A 16,011-nucleotide genomic window follows, 5' to 3' on the forward strand; every position below is an offset into this window, starting at 1 on the left:
TTCTATTCTTATTACTATAATTAGTTTCTAGTCAAATATATTTTCCATAATTCAACCAAAACCAATACAAGGATTATCTAGTTTGAGCTTTATAGATGAAAAAGATTATATTGTGTTTTATTACCGAATTCATCAGCGCAAAGAGGATCTGTCCCATGTCTCATTGTAGGTTTGGGCACGTGTTGTTTTGAGACAGACTTAAATGTATCTATCCGAAAAGGGTTCATTAGACGGTAACACATTGTTGCACATCAAAAGACCTTAAATGCTTAAAGAAAGAGACTTTTTAAGCCTCCTCCAAGTTCTTCAACTCTGATCTGTAAAAGATCCAGATTCCAAAAATGCAGGACGGAGGCTCATCAAAGCATAATGCAGATGTTGTCAAATAGAGAGCCATTAGAATCTACTATTTGACCCACTTTGCAGAAGGCCATGGCGACTGACGGATAATTCTGCACACTTGCCAGAGGAACGTGAGGTTGCAGGTTAAGGTTCAGTTTCTCTTTTTATTTTTTTTATCTGTTTTCTCTGTCAACTAATCAGATTGCCTGCAACTCTCTTGACAGGTTTCCATTCCTGTGGCCGTGTTTACTGTTGACTCTGAATGCACGTTTGACGCGCAAATCGCTGAGGCAATATTGATGTTAGATCGTTTGGATTGTGCTTGGACGGAGTAGGCAAGGTTGTCAAAATACACAAGCAGCTTGATAAAACACGCAATTAACAGATCGTGTGTTTGCACTGTTGGACGATTAAGCAACCCTGCTGGAAAAACGCTGAAAGAGTGATTTAATCCTCCTAATAGAGGGCGAAAGCAGAATATTGAGGCTGATGTTTGGATGTCGGTATTTTGAAATTTGATGTGTTTGACAAGTCTGACCAACATGGAAAAACTGTCCGAGCTTCTCTGTACAGTGCTGTGTGTGTATCTGACACCAAAATTATATCTAAAACATTGTGTTTAAGAAGCGTTTGATTGTGCACAGCAAATTTCAGACTTAAATTGACTCTGTGAGATTTAATTTTAACTCTAAGCTGGCATTTATGTTGTCCCAATCTTGTCAGTGTTAAATTGACACTCAAGTGTTAACAATTTAACTCTGAATAAGTGTAAAAAATAAATCTGCTCAGTGTTAAATACATTACATGTCATTTAGCTGACCCTTTTATCCAAAGAGAGTTACATTACATTTCAACCCATGGCTTTTACATTCTAGTCCAGGGACCAATTAGGGTTCAGGTGTCTTGCTCAGGGACATTTTGACATGGGACATGGAGCAGCAGGGTTCAAACCACCGACCTTGTGGTTTCCAGCGCATCCCTCTCCAATCCATGCGCCTCAGTACGTCGAGTTAAACCCAACACCAGGAAATGTGACACTGTACAGTCACATTTCAAACCTATCAAAGAGTTCATTTAACTCTACTAAGTGTTGCAAATGAATATGATCTTGACACTGGATAATGACTCCAGCTCTTTGGTACAATTGACTGTAACAGTTGAATCAACTTTCTGCAGTGTGATTTCAACACTTTTGCCGAACACCGGAAAATTAACTCTAAGAATTTTGCTGTGTTACATTTTTACTTCATGTAAACTGTTATGAAAACTCCAGCAACAGAAATAATCGCTGAATGGGATGCTTTCATTTGTGAAGCCGGCTTCCTAACCATGTCATCAGTTTGAGATCATGTTTATTGTCATGAAATCAGGAAGTACGAAGGTAATAAAACAGTGTTTTGAGTTGTTTAAGTGAGCCAAAAGCCTCAATGACCACGAACATAAAAGTACGATAATGTTTTTTTCCACTCAGTAAAAATGACTCCAGCGATACGCTTAATAATGAGAAGAAACAAGTCTAAATGTTTTCGTTTTTTTGTCTTAAAAATTACGACAGTTCAGGGCGTAATGGACCGCTGATGAGTCATTCAGGGGCTCTGCCACTGACCTCTCTTTTAGGTATTTCTATCACTCCAGAAAGGCTGTCTCTCCTATTACTCACAGCTCTGGAAAGATTTGTGAGTGTGTGTGTGTGTGTGTGTGTGTGTGTGTGTGTGTGTGTGTGTGTGTGTGTGTGTGTGTGTGTGTGTGTGTGTGCGTGCGTGCGTGAGGGCAATGGAGTGGGCCCTGGCACTGGACGTTATCTGACACAGTGTTTGTGAGAGTCTGAGACATGCGCGTCGTGTCCACCGCGCAACCTTGGCGACATGGCCGTTGGAACAGTGAGGGGATGTGTGTGTGTTTATCTACGGGGTGATAGCCCCGCGGCCTTGTGGGGGTTGCTCTTATATATACAGACACTTTCAAACCTCCACAGTTACAAAATCCACACCCTCTCTGCAGCAATCGACGCAGTCTGTTCACTTCTTTCAAGATTTTTTTACCGCTCAGCCACATTTTGAGCCTTTGTGATTCACCTTCTTTTACACTTTTCTAGTTTTCCCGAAGCTGCAAACACACTCCTAAAAATGCTGCCTGCAACCTTCAAGCTGTGTGCTGGCATCTCGTATCGGCACACAAGGAACATGACAGGTGAGAGAGCCCTACTTAAGCTGACATTGAGCAATCTTTCCTTGGCCATTTTGTCTTCTTCTTCCGGCTCAAAATCACAAATTGACTGCACCGAGTGCGACTAAAAGAAGAAAACGAACGAAGAACAAAGCTAAAACTTGAACTGTTATCTCCCTTTCTTCTAAAATACGGCACGCACAATCAATGGATTTAGATCTGTAGTGATTGCCTATTTTTCACCCCTGACTCGCAGGTTTAAGGAAGAATGCCGTTGTGGCCATTCACCATGAGCTTAACAGACTGGCAGGTCCGGGCCCCAGTAGCTGGATCCGCCAGGTCCGCCGACGAAGCTCCCTCCTCAGTGAGTTGTTACATGTGGAGACTGAATATCAGACTTATACTCAGAAACCTAGGAGTGAAAATTGACTGACAGATCGTACTTCCAAGGTTCTCGGATTGAAGAAGAGGAAGGGTATAACGAGGAGGAGATGTCTTACCTGAAGCAAGGTGAGGATGCCCTGCAGAAGGCCATCAGCATCCTCGGCGAACAAGACGGTTGGACCATTGAAACCATAGCCGTGAGTACTGAGACGGATTAGAAGAATCTTTTAATAAATGAAAACATTGGCCACGCTGTTATCAAAGGTGTGGCAATTCTGATGATGAGAATACATTATGATGTTTAAAATGTAAAGGAAAATATGTGAGCCCTTTCATTGCTTCTTTACACCCCTCCTCAGGCAAACGGTGACAAAGTCATGAGTAAAGTGCTGCCTGACATTGGGAAGGTGTTCAAGCTGGAGGTGATGTTGGAGCAACACCCTGACACTCTTTATAAGGAGTTGGTGGGAAATATGGAGCAGATGGGGGAGTGGAACCCTAACGTCAAACAGGTTAAGGTAAGAGAGGACTGCATGTGAACACGGAAACCCCTTTTTATTAGAATTGAGTTTCATAACACAGAACACCGATGTATTCTCACAATGGAATACCACAGATCCTTCAAAAGATCGGCCAGGACACGATGGTTACCCACGAGGTCGCGGCAGAGACTCCCGGCAATGTGGTGGGACCGAGGGACTTTGTCAGTGTCCGCTGTGCCAAGCGCCGGGGCTCCACCTGCTTCCTGGCAGGGATGTCAACTCAGCACACCAACATGCCCGAGCAGAGGGGCGTGGTGAGGTGAGCTAAAAAAAGTTGTAAATACATGCAACCGTTTATCTTACGAGTGAACTGATTACTTATGTGCAATAAATGGGAAGAATATGTCATGCGTTTTAAACTGATGTTGTACATTGATCTTTTCATTGTTCAGGGCGGAGAATGGTCCAACCTGCATAGTCATGAAGCCATGTCCCGAAGACCCAAATAAAACCAAGTTCACCTGGTTGCTTAGCATAGATCTAAAGGTATGTGACCTTCTTTCCCCCCACAATAACCACACTATTGAAACGTATTCAAGCGCTAAAAACATTGACTTTGTCATCTGCAGGGCTGGATCCCAAAAACGATCATAAACAAAGTGCTCTCTCAGACGCAAGTGGACTTTGCCAACCACCTCAGGCAAAGGATGGCTGCTAACGTTTCTGTGGAGGTGGCGCACGCCTGCTGACAAAATCAGCTTGTCAGCTTATAACTGCTGAGACGATACGAAAATCCAGAGTGTATGAAAGAGATCGGCTGAAGATGATGCTTGTCTGAGAGCGTAGATAAATCTGAGCGCAGACGTTGGTTTCAATTGGCAAATATATGTCTTTTCTTGCCCTTTTTAATAGACTGAGATTCTGTCGTGAGATTCTGATTTCTAGCACGTTCATTCATATTCCTCCACTCTACATTAGCAGCAATATTGAGTCCTATTCCTTCTGGTAACACACCAGTTATTGTTCCTCCCTCTGCCATGAAGTTGCACTTTTATTTCAATGTTTTATTTATTGATGCTGCCAGGATGCATTATATTTCAATGACTACAAAGTGAACAAATGATTGCTATGTCTTTGCTATTTATGTTTTTATGCTTTTATTATGCTGCTGGAAAAGTGATATGGAGAATGATTACTCTGCCCTTTCCTGAATAAAAGCTCATAAAAAATGCAATGGTCATGCTTGAGAATAAAAACGTTGTCCACTAACAAACTTGGTAACACGGACTTTGAATAGCAGACATTTTACTAGATGTTGGAAAAAGAAGAACTAATCTTGGAATCTAAAGAGCAATTGCACATTCATTCCACTTTAAAAGAGAGGAGATGAGTGGATTTACGGGATCTTTTTTAAACCACAAGAAATGTAGTTCATAAAAAAAGGAAATTCTCCCTGTTCCTTGATGGGTTTTCAGTCTGCCAGAACGAGCAGGTGTTTGGCTATTGAGATGTGTCAAGAGCCACGCAGCGTGCCATTCAGCATGAGCCAGCAGTGCATTCTACAAGATTGAGTAACGGTGAACTTCATCCCTAACAGGAAATCTGTTGTCCATTTATACCAGTTTTTCCTTGGCCCAAGATGTAACAACTCCCTTTATTGGGATGTAGTGGGGCCAGGACCAGGTTTAAGAGAGTTTGACAACCTTCTTTAGAATTTAGCCCCCCGATAGTTTGGTTAATCCTGACCTCATTCTCCCCTAACTAAAAAAACATCCGCAGCATAGTTCCTAGCGCTGCCTTGTTCAACGCAAAACAAAATATTTCCCTTGAAAGAACTTCCAAGAGGGTAATAATTCATTCTGTCATTTATGTGTCTTTTAATTAAATTCAACCAAACATCATCTTTGTTTCACACACATACACGTGATTGCGTTCAGGGTGGGAAATGAAACCCTTCATTTTAAGCAAATAACTGTATCTGTGCTGAGGGGAGGTTTAGATAGAAAAGGAGGTCACAGGCTCCATGTTCTCTGAGCCTGTGATATCGGTAAGACATAGAGAGAGAGAGAGAGAGAGAGAGAGAGAGAGAGAGAGAGAGAGAGAGAGAGAGAGAGAGAGAGAGAGAGAGAGAGAGAGAGAGAGAGAGAGAGAGAGAGAGAGATGACGTAATGAAGCTACAGCCCAACAGGGAACCACAATTCCCATGATGCACTTGAAATGACAGTGGCCGCTGGACGGGGGAAGGGAAGCTGAGATTGGAGGGAGAAACAGTCAGAAACTGAGGTACTTTTGAAATGCTTTATTTTGCATAATTCAGTCCGACAGGCCACAGCACGCAATGTTTCGGGGCTTTTATTATACACCCCGTAGAAAAAAGGCAGATTTATCCGTTTGGTGCGGTCGCGTTTGTGTACAGAGTCCATCCCCGTTACAGTTCAATGGAGCCAGAGCTAGCCCGTTAGTTAGCCTGACAGCTGGCTTTTCCCCCCTTCTTTTTCTTGTGATAGCTCAGATCTCAACTGCCTCATTGCACTAATTATTCATGAAATAAAATTGTAAGCTCTTTGCTGCAATCTGTGCAATTATTGCATTTTCAGTTTCGAGAAGAAGCTGCGGCTGCGTTTTTGTGCCTCCGGGTTGCTAGCTGACATAATGCTAGCTTGTTTGGTTGCTACAGTTGATGGAAGCTAGCTGACGTCAGGTTGCTACTGTAACGTTAGCTGTCAAAGCGGAGAAACGCACCTGCAAACTATTCACATCCTCTACATAAGTGGAAGTAGTAATGCCATTCTGTGTGAACGTACTGCATTACAAGTTAAAGCCATGCAATAAAATGACTACCAAAGTATCAAAAATGAAATTAGTCAATGCAGAAAACTGACACCCTTCTGAGTCATACACAATTGCATTATTTGAATATAATTTATGTGCAATAATGATTTATTTTGTGATTAACCTATTGGATAATCCGTAATATTAAATAAATTAGCTGTTTGTATTTTATATTTGTTAAATCTTAATTTGTAAAATAACTTTTATAGCTGTAAAATAAATGTGAAGTAAAGTAGATCCACCTCAAATGTGAATAGTAAGTGTATGTGTAGTTCAATCATTCTTTTTGCTCTAGTTTCCAGATATTGTGTACATATGACAGACCCTCCTCAGCAATCTGACGATACAAGAACTCTCTCCATGACCCACGTCTCACTGGACACCTTCACTTCTTATTCTGGACGTGTGCCTCTATTTCATGTGAGGCTGAAGACATAACAAAGCTTTGTTTCAAATTAATTAAAACTGAACCGCGAGGTCTGTACTAGATTTGTCTTTGGTGCCAAGGAAATGAAGTGTCTCGGATAGGGAGAGCCCAGCCCTGAAAAGCAATGTCATTGTCCAACGTCTTTGTACGTCTGATGGTGCTGAGGAGTGGACCCACTGTCCAAGCAGATCTGCGGGAAAGAGGAAGAAGGCCAGTTTCCAGGAAACTTGCATTGATGGATGGCCATTTTCTTGTGTCAGCTCTTGTAGGCCAATAACCGCACATTCCTGTAAGTGTACACTATCAAGGACCTTTTCATTGTAGTTCATAATACCAGGCTGCGATCTCAACCACACAACCATCAATACAACGCAGAAAAGGAGAACATGATGTGCACAATATGGATTCCTTCTGCAAGCGATAGTTGTAGTAAATCCTACTTGTGAATGTTGACATTGAGTTCTGAGGAGAAAAGCATAGCTAGTTGGAGACACTACTAATGTGCACTACAGAAGCCATGGTGGTCCTGGCATCACCTCCTCAGCTCATCTCACTCCATGACCACAGAAGCCTTTAAAGGCCAGGATCAGGAACACGCTCGCCAGCCAACACATACAACTCATATGCAATGGAAGAAGATCTTGATGTCACATCCCACACTGAGGTAAAATTATTTCACTTTCGGTCTAAACGTTTGTAAACTGTTTAATCGAATTCCGTGTTTTTGTTTACAGCAGCTTGAAATCATTTAAACATAAAGTAACACCTGTTGTGTTGTAGATTAGAAGTAGGGGCTATCTTACCATCTTTCCATAATGAATTAGTCACCCTCAGGAATATATTTTCCTTTCCTGTACCACACTGTTTAATAAACAATTAAGAGCAAACTTGTTTAAACCGTTCTGTCACTTCATTGGAAAAAAAAAAAATAAGACCACGGATACAAAAGTGGTCCCTCGGCTTTAGGTGAAATCTCTGGTCTGACTCGCTTGGTGTGTTGCCATTGCAGCAGCTGACTGTGTATTTTTCTTATCCTCTGCTTGGTTCTCTAGACGCAACATTGCTTATTGCTCGTTGCTCCCGTGCCTCTATCCTTGTGTACTGATTTTTTGTAAACAGATAAGTATGTCCCCTGCCTGGCTAGTTGCAACGTAACAGAGCAAGGACAGTTTTTCTTGAAGGAACTGTACCCTCAAATTGCCGGATCTACCTAGCTAAACAACACAAGAAGCCCCCGCATAAGGCAGAACAAGTGGTGTGTTTCACCTCCCACCTTAGAGATAGCTCTAACAATTTTAAAGCAGTGAAAAGTGTGCTAGATTTACATTGTATACATGTCTGAATCATCTGCTCTGTGTTGCTGGCCTTCTGTTAGGGCCTGAATGGTTTTCCCCGTGAATGCAAACCATTAGAGGATATCGTCAATGGACAGTCCAACCATAAGCCTGTGAGCAAATTAAAACTATTGGTTAATCCATTGCTATTTGCTCTTTTTTGCCAGCATTTATTCATTGAAAATTCAAACTTCTGTCTTCTCAGGTCATTAACGGAATGATAATTAGTCACAACGTCACGGACCATACCAACGGCAACGCACCACTCAGATCCCTGCCGGTAGTTAAATGTCTTTCTCAGCAGCTTACTGCAATCAACATGGTCCTCCTTGAATGTAAGGTAATCCATTATTTTTTTTTATTTGTCCAGATTTCAGCACTGAAGCAGAATGGTCTTCTGCAGACTCTGGCAGCCGGAGAGGACCAGCCTAAGCCTGCAGGTAATACACACATAGTCGCACACAACCTCCCCTTTGTCTCACATCCTCTTCCCACCGGAATGTGAGACAGAGTATCCTGGATACCGGTGAGCTTCGGCAGGTAAAGCCTCCCTCAGGAGTGCAGGTTGCCTGCTTGGAGGAAGCCCAGGGTCTCAGTGGCACACAGAGTGATGGAGTTCTGTGGAAGAGGACGGATTTATGACTGAGAATGGCTTAGGTTGGTTGTGGCCATTGCACCACAGCCGATTGGCTAAGAAGAGACTCATCACCCATTCTTGCTCCTTGTCAATTTTGTGTGTGTGACAAGTGGTTTAGTTTGACGTCTTACGTTATTTCTTTTTTGACTTTCCTTACAGAGGAAAATGTGGAGTTGGAAAAGGCCAGAGAGGAGTGGGAGGCTCTGGAGAACGTACAACCAGGTGAGATGCCTCTTGCTGTATCACCTGTTTGCATTAAGATACTGACTGCTTTGCTGATTTAATAAATGTGGTCTTCATGTTGCAGTTTTAAAAGATTAACTTTTTATTTAATATCCTCCAGCAATCACTGAGGACTCAAACCCAACTCCCCTCATCTCCTTCAATGAAGCCCTGCAGTACTTCCAGACCACGGACCTCGGGGACTTGATTGTAAGGAACAATAATAAAATGAAATTCTCAAATAATACTAAATAAAAGTAGCAGTTTGCTAGAAAAAAAAGCAAGATTCAACAAATTGATTGATTCGTTATTTGTAGATTTCAAGTTTGATATTGCAAAAAAATATTTTTTTATTTGCATTAAAAGCAGACACAAGCAGCAGCGACTCAAAAACAATGTAATTTTGACAAATATCAAGACCTGTTGCACATAAAGACCACTGTCACTTATCAGTAAGGAAACGTTATTCACAGTGGGTAGGTGAGAGATTGGCGATACAGTACGTTCAGCCTATAATATACATTTTTGAATAGAATTAAATTGCAATCGTCTTGTCGAGCCATAATGATGCAAATATTTACAGAAGTGGATTACTATTGGACTGAAGAACTGTACTGATAGTGCGAACTACAGTTTTAAAGTGGTTTTGTATATCTCCCCCAACCCTTATCTGTAGAAGAACATCCAGCCAACCATACGCAGAACCGGTCTGGCAGCGATCACGCATTTCTTCTTCGGACCCCCACGGCTACACAGGGAACTCCTGGAGGAGAGGGACCTGGTCTTTGCCATCGCAAAGTGTGAGTGTGTCTTTCCTGGGCTTGTGTGTCTTATCATTCCACGTGCGTGTGTAAAATTTGTGAGGGTGTCCATTAAACTGCAACTTTGTGTATTTTCAACAGGCCATGTGGACAATAGCCAAGCAGTCCACATGCGTGTACTCCAGACCATTTATAAGAGGCTGACTGGCAGCAGGCTGGACTGTCCTCGCTTTGGGGCCCACTGGGAAAACATCGGCTTCCAAGGTGAGAGAGACGTACTCTCCTCTTAGAGAGTCATAGATCCAAATGAATGGACAGTAATAACAAGGACCCATCATCACGCAATGTGTCGTTGGTCTGTTTTCTGTGCTGCAGGTACAGACCCAGCCACCGACCTGCGTGGCAGTGGTTTCCTAGGACTGATGCATACGCTGTACTTTGTGATGGACCCAGAGACACTACCGCTGGCTAGAGACATCTACAAGTTGTCACAACACCCTACACAGGTATCACCGGGTCGCAACGAAATTGTCCTTACCAGCAGAGTCAGCCTGTGTGTGCATGCATGCATCCATGTGTTAACACATTCCTCAGGGACACCGAAGCACCTCCCACTCCGGCTGTGCTACTTTTGTAGCTGACCCTGAACTTAGTCCTCGCTGCAAAGGGAACTGGAGCGGAAAAGAAGAATTTGTAGATAATTTCAATCTTTTCTAACTTTAATAAGGACCTACATTTCCTTGTGTATTTTCCCCGGTTTAGAACTTTCCATTCAGTGTGATGTCAATCAACATGACCCGCATCGCTCTGCAAGTGCTCAGAGAAGAAGCCATGTCCAAGTAGGTCACTGATCCTCATATTTCTTTTCTTTCATCTGCATCCTCTTGAATATGCATGTGGCTTGCAGCTCATTATTCACAACCTCTTCACCACCTTTAACTTTGTCCGTGTCAGGGAGTGCAATCGTCGCCAGCAAGTGGTTGGTGTGCTGAATGAGTTCTACGTGGCCACGTATCTGCACCTGTATCAACTGTGGAAGACCCAACAGAAGACCATCGTTGACTCTGGCTTTGTACTGAAAGGTAGAGGAATTAGTGTGCGGTTTTCCTTCATCGCCAGACATGTTTCAAAGGATGTTTGTTCATTTGTACTGAGAAGATCTGTTTCAAGTTTGAAAATTAAATAAAATCTGTGGTTGTGGAGTTAAAATTTGGCCTATTAGACATCTATGAATGCTCTCCATCTCTGTTTAAGGCTATTTGATCGATACTACGCAAAAAACTCCAAGCATAACCCATCCACACCTGAAGTTGCATTGTTTTGACAAATACGAATGTGTGGAATGAAAAAGTCCTCCAATTTTATAAGGAGTGCTAATTTTTGCTCAGATTTTTACTTACTGTCTTAACCAAACAACCATATTTATCAGACGTAAAGAAAAAAAGTAAAATTATGTGGCAGTTCGATATGAATGTATGCAGCTCTTTATACTGCGGAACTTACCTCTGGTGCAAAAAAAGAAACCTCTCCTGCAACCCATGCATACTCAAAAAAATGCTAAGCTCGTCCTTTGAAACATGAGTCACACGTCTCTGCATTAAACTCAAAACCCGACTGCAGGAGCGCTGTTAACCACAGATTGTCTCCCCAGTGTGAGTCCCATACCTTGTGTGTTTTTCTAACCCATCAGAAGTGGAGCTGTTTGCCAAAAAGAACCCCAAGCAGATGCTGCGCCGACTAGAGGTCTTCCTAAAAGAGAGACGGGCAGGTGGAATCCCCCGTGGGACGTCGCCAGACCCACAGGCCCAACAGCCGTCTCCCAGCCTGGGGGCCAGAGCCGGGTTGGGACAGGGAAGCAAGGGAAAGGAGATGCACTTCACGGGAGTGTGTGAACTTCCGCCAGACATGGAGGGAGAGGCCAGACTCATCTAAGCTAGACTCTGTGAGTGAGTGAGTGAATATATCCTGTTTGTGAGTACATCCAACACGGTATGTGTGAGTGGCTTACTCTGAGAGAGCTAAAACCCCACCCCTCTCCGATATAGGACCTGCTATCTGAACCTATTCAAACACTTCCACTCCTTCCGTTGATGCTGGGGTGCTGCACTTTGATCAGATTAAGCTTGGGGGTCTTTCAGAGCTCTGTTTCACGTTGTTTTATATAGATTTAATGAATTTTTTTGAACATAAAACTGAAAGCCAATGCAGGTCAGAAACATAAAGTGAATCTTCTCTGGGTTTAGTAGCCAAATTGAAAGCTGCCAAATTCTCGGTTCAACTATACGTTCCTAGAAGTCCAAAACGCAGACATCTTCCCCTAGGGTCTCACAATCGGGGTATGTTGACATTGCAGGGTTGGGTTGGGGAGTGGGCGCATGGAGCCGATTCTTAACAAGCCTGACTTTTTCTCTCGCTCTTAATGCACATTGTTCAATGCTCCGTTAACTTTACAGTGAGAAGAAACTAAACCACTTTCAATCCCTTCTACAGAGATTGGAAAGCAGCAGGGGGGGGGGGGGAGAATTTGCCAGTAGATGCTGTCCTAAAATATCTCGCCGTGTAGACTTTGAATGCAGCTTGCTTGGCGGGTGTAATTTCTATTAGAGCGTGAATGAAATGTTTGTCATGTGAAAGATGTGCGAGAATGGTCCAGATGTGTCGAGGCATAGCCAGTTGTTGGTGCACTCATGGCAAATTTTGCCAGGGGTCTGATAGACTTAGTCCAGAGCTCCCACTTGACATGTGGGAATATATTTTAAATAATTTAAAAAAATAACTATTTTAGACCTTTCTGAAGGGACAGCCGCCATAACTTCACAGTTAGCATAAAAGCAGTGCAGAATGTTATTAAACTAATGGCTTAATGAGCGAGGGATGGGGTTTTTAACTGTTAAAATCCACCAGAATGTAAGAAAATCCTCTGAATTCTCAACTTTTTCGCGGTTAAAGCCCAGCAGACGTTTCATAACAGGGTCTGTCTGCTCGGCTCGGTCCCGGCTGAAGTGGAAGGTCTGGTATGAGCTTTCTCTACATTCCGTTATAAAGCATGTGATTGTAATTTTATTTTACCAGTTTAAAATTGGTGTGTGTGTGCGTGTGTGTATGAGAGGGAAAAATGAATGAGCTGATATTGATGAAGGGTGCCTCCTAGGAGATGTATGGTACAGTATGCAATCCCAGCTCTCACTCAATGATAATCAAAATGATAGTGCTGTGTGACGATAGAAATCGTTCCTAACTTCAGGGTTTGTGCGCTTTTGCAAGCAAATGTGTTGCGTATGGAAGTGCGTGTGTGTTGTATGACAGGGACTGACTACAGATGGGGTGCTTTCCTTGCACACAATAAGCCAGCTTTACTAAGTACTTGATCCATCAAGCTGCAAAGACGGTACTTTTCTCATTTTAAAAATGGTACATAACATTTCCCGAGGACAAGATTTATCCCAAACAAAGAACACATTATTTGGTTTGCTTTTAAAAACAAAAACAAAAAAACAAATATTGGTTCTGGACACGGCTGCAGTCAGCGGCTCCGTGGCCCGGAATGGATAGAGTTCCTCTGCAAAGCTGGTTCCTGCTTTGTGCTAATGTGAAACCGTCTCCCATCGTCGTAGTCTCAATCTGTAGCATGTTCAGGTAGCACTAGTACTGTAGCATCTTATAGCCTCCTCCTCTTCGTAAAGCTTGTTGATGTCATGTCTCAGTTTCAGTCCGTAGTGTCTATTGGTGCGCAAACTGTTACTACTATAGCACATTTATTTTGTATAGACACACGTTCATTTGGCGCAGCACATGTTGTGCAGAGATGTTGGATCGGCTCAACATGTTATTGAGCTGAATCTTGCTCCACAGTTAAAGCGGTGCCTACAGCCAGTGGAGCCATGTGGGGGCATGTAGAGCGCTGGTTTATCCTTGTTTCCTTTTTTTCATTAATTTGATCCACCGTGCCACAGTAAACGTCCCACCATTATTGTAATGCAGTAAACATAGTTGATGTGACCCCCTAAAAACATGCAGGCCGAATGGATATATACAAAAGCATGTACATTTTCCATGTCATCATCTACTCGGATCGTTGTACTTTGTCATCTCCATTCTCAACCTTAATATCTTAAAAGACAAACAACGGTGATGTAGTTTAGCCAATTGTTTTGACTGAACAGGAAAATCTGCACTGTTGTAGATATTTGATAGTGTGTGTGTGTGTGTGTGTGTGTGTGTGTGTGTGTGTGTGTGTGTGTGTGTGTGTGTGTGTGTGAGACATATGCGAGAGGAAACAGGCCATCTTCAATAGCCATAATGTTCATTACCGCCCACCTCATAAAAAACAGGCTTGGTGGAGTCCGATCCCCCCCCTCCCTCTAAGAAAAATTGCACCATGGGTATGATCTCACATTTAGTTTTATTCTATTTTAAACTGAGGAGCAGTGCAGTGTACGTAAATCAGGAAGTTTGTATATAGAGAATTATTGATTGTAACTGTATGATTGTCTGTAGGGCATTATACTGAAACACATTGCTTACCTCAAGACTTGAGACAAATCTCTCCTTTCTCTCCCCTGATATTTGTTTGGCCTCCCAGTCAGACTCTCTTTTTATGTTTCCTTGTACCTAGGCCTTCTCTCATACCGATTGGACGTGTTATATAATGTATATTCAACACCTGAAGCACTACGTAATAGCAAATTAACACAAAAGCTGGTCAATGTTATGTGTATTCTATTTAAAGACACATGTATAGACGATATATAGGCCCACACATGCTCCAAAGTCCTTTTTAAAAATGATCTATAATTGGCCGATGTTAACCATGTTTGAAATAAGCTGGTTTCCCTCGTGGCTTCAGTGATAGTACAGTATACTTTGGCTGTGTTTAAGTGTTCGATGTCTGGAAACACTCAGAAACAATCCGTTCTTTACAGCTACAGTCACAGACAAACAGTTAAGTATGTGATTGTGAAGATATAGACTTGATAAGCAGTCATAATAAGTTGTATGCTTTGACCTTGGTATCTATTCAGTATCCAAAAGAGACCTAATTTATCCTCCCTATAGCCAAGTCATATTTTCAGCAGTTGTAATAGATCATATTCCTATGCGTTGATCATCATTTGGAATCGCCTCAGTTGTGACACCAGAACCGATAGAAGAAGAAAAAAGGAAACGGGTTCTTGCAGGATGTCGGATGCTCTGAGCGGTTTGATGTGAAGTTCCGCTTCAGTTCTCTCAATATCCTGCGCTTTCTATTAAAGGTGTTTTCCTGTTGCCGTCGTCATGTCCCTCAGAGCATTTTATGACTGTACCTTGATTGTAGAAATCCTATTTTATACTGAGAGTTATTTCAGAAAACAGTATGTGCTGTTGTACATTAAATGTATTGTATGGAGAAAGCTAAATAAATGCTGTTTAAAAAGGAATGTATTTTCTCTGTGGAATCAATGAGCCCTTAATGGTCTTCTGACGAATTCTTCAAACGGGATGTGCCGTCTTCACGCAGCATGTATGTGGGAAAGATTGTGCAAAAAAAGTGCACATACATTCTTTGAATAGCTAAAAATTGTTATTATGTAGGTTTGAGTTGAGACCATATGGTTTGTGGTGGGCCCTTCTATAGCTCTTCTGTAATTCAGCCACTAGGGTGCAATAGATCGGCTACTTAAAGCACTAAAGCTATATGAACGTGCCATATAATTCAGAGTCATATGTATTGTAGTACGGCAAAATGCCCTCATGTACACAAATAAACGTGGAAGACTCTGAAGTGCGATTTACACATCAAAACATAACTCTCATAAATATGTTTTAGTGATGTGGCTTTCAAAGCAGGGGAAGCAAAGTCCTGTGAAATTTAAACCTAATCCTTATTTATTCTCCCACTGGTTGTTTAGTTTCAAGTGGACCTCTGAAGTTCCTCTGATGCTTCATCAAAGCGGAGGAGCACTATTAGCAGCCTTTGTTGACAATCTCGAAAGTCTCTCAGTCCAAGGCTCTTCGGTCTGCCGTTCGTCTTTCATCCGGGAAACAAATTATTAATAATAAATCATTGAAGCTCTGTTAAACAGACTAGTAAATGCCCCTTCCATGTGTTGCCGTTACGCAATGCGACTGCAATACAGTTTTACAATCTATGCAATGATCCAAGAAAAGTCAGTTTTCGGTCCTTGCAACAACAACAAAAAAAAAGCGAATTGGAATGCCTCCAAAGGGATTGTTGCCGTGCGCTTGTACATCTGTGCTTCATCAGACTTGTGGCTGCATTCCCACGGTGCCAGATGACCGGGCTGTGGTGGACCTGCTGAATCACAGCACACACGGCCTCGGAAAAAAATGTTTCAGCAAACCTTTTTCATCACTAATCTACGTCAAACTCTCCGTTCCATTAGCGGCGTTTTATTTCTGCTAATAATACTTTACCGTGCTGCCT

The 16,011-nt window shown here is 42.3% G+C and overlaps 2 protein-coding genes across 2 annotated transcripts; both read left to right on the top strand.

Moving 5' to 3' along the window:
• The first annotated feature begins 2,331 nt into the window (after positions 1 to 2,331).
• Positions 2,332 to 4,614, top strand: star (steroidogenic acute regulatory protein). Its single transcript, XM_037482929.2, has 7 exons — positions 2,332 to 2,532; positions 2,765 to 2,872; positions 2,959 to 3,089; positions 3,252 to 3,410; positions 3,509 to 3,693; positions 3,827 to 3,920; positions 4,004 to 4,614. The coding sequence occupies exons 1-7, from the start codon at positions 2,469 to 2,471 to the stop codon at positions 4,121 to 4,123; spliced, it is 861 nt and encodes a 286-aa protein (XP_037338826.1). The 5' UTR covers positions 2,332 to 2,468; the 3' UTR covers positions 4,124 to 4,614.
• A 911-nt stretch (positions 4,615 to 5,525) lies between these two features.
• elmod3 (ELMO/CED-12 domain containing 3) lies at positions 5,526 to 15,004 on the top strand. The gene is made up of 13 exons (XM_037482703.2): positions 5,526 to 5,657; positions 6,502 to 7,297; positions 8,009 to 8,080; positions 8,173 to 8,247; positions 8,338 to 8,407; positions 8,764 to 8,826; positions 8,948 to 9,036; positions 9,503 to 9,626; positions 9,729 to 9,851; positions 9,963 to 10,093; positions 10,350 to 10,426; positions 10,542 to 10,669; positions 11,278 to 15,004. Exons 2-13 carry the CDS (start codon positions 7,262 to 7,264, stop codon positions 11,517 to 11,519), a joined length of 1,230 nt encoding a protein of 409 aa, XP_037338600.1. The 5' UTR covers positions 5,526 to 5,657; positions 6,502 to 7,261; the 3' UTR covers positions 11,520 to 15,004.
• The last annotated feature ends 1,007 nt before the right edge of the window (positions 15,005 to 16,011 follow it).

The sequence above is a fragment of the Pungitius pungitius genome, chromosome 5 (assembly GCF_949316345.1).
Source record: "Pungitius pungitius chromosome 5, fPunPun2.1, whole genome shotgun sequence".
Classification (NCBI taxonomy): Eukaryota; Metazoa; Chordata; class Actinopteri; order Perciformes; family Gasterosteidae; genus Pungitius; species Pungitius pungitius.

Excerpts from the sequence above, each read along its gene's own strand:
- star (XM_037482929.2), top strand. The coding sequence starts at position 2,469 with ATGCTGCCTGCAACCTTCAAGCTGTGTGCTGGCATCTCGTATCGGCAC. Across the intron at positions 2,873-2,958 it reads CCGACGAAGCTCCCTCCTCA|GTTCTCGGATTGAAGAAGAG; the intron begins GTGAGTTGTTAC and ends CGTACTTCCAAG. Across the intron at positions 3,411-3,508 it reads CTAACGTCAAACAGGTTAAG|ATCCTTCAAAAGATCGGCCA; the intron begins GTAAGAGAGGAC and ends GGAATACCACAG.
- elmod3 (XM_037482703.2), top strand. The coding sequence starts at position 7,262 with ATGGAAGAAGATCTTGATGTCACATCCCACACTGAG. Across the intron at positions 8,081-8,172 it reads GACAGTCCAACCATAAGCCT|GTCATTAACGGAATGATAAT; the intron begins GTGAGCAAATTA and ends CTGTCTTCTCAG. Across the intron at positions 8,827-8,947 it reads TCTGGAGAACGTACAACCAG|CAATCACTGAGGACTCAAAC; the intron begins GTGAGATGCCTC and ends AATATCCTCCAG.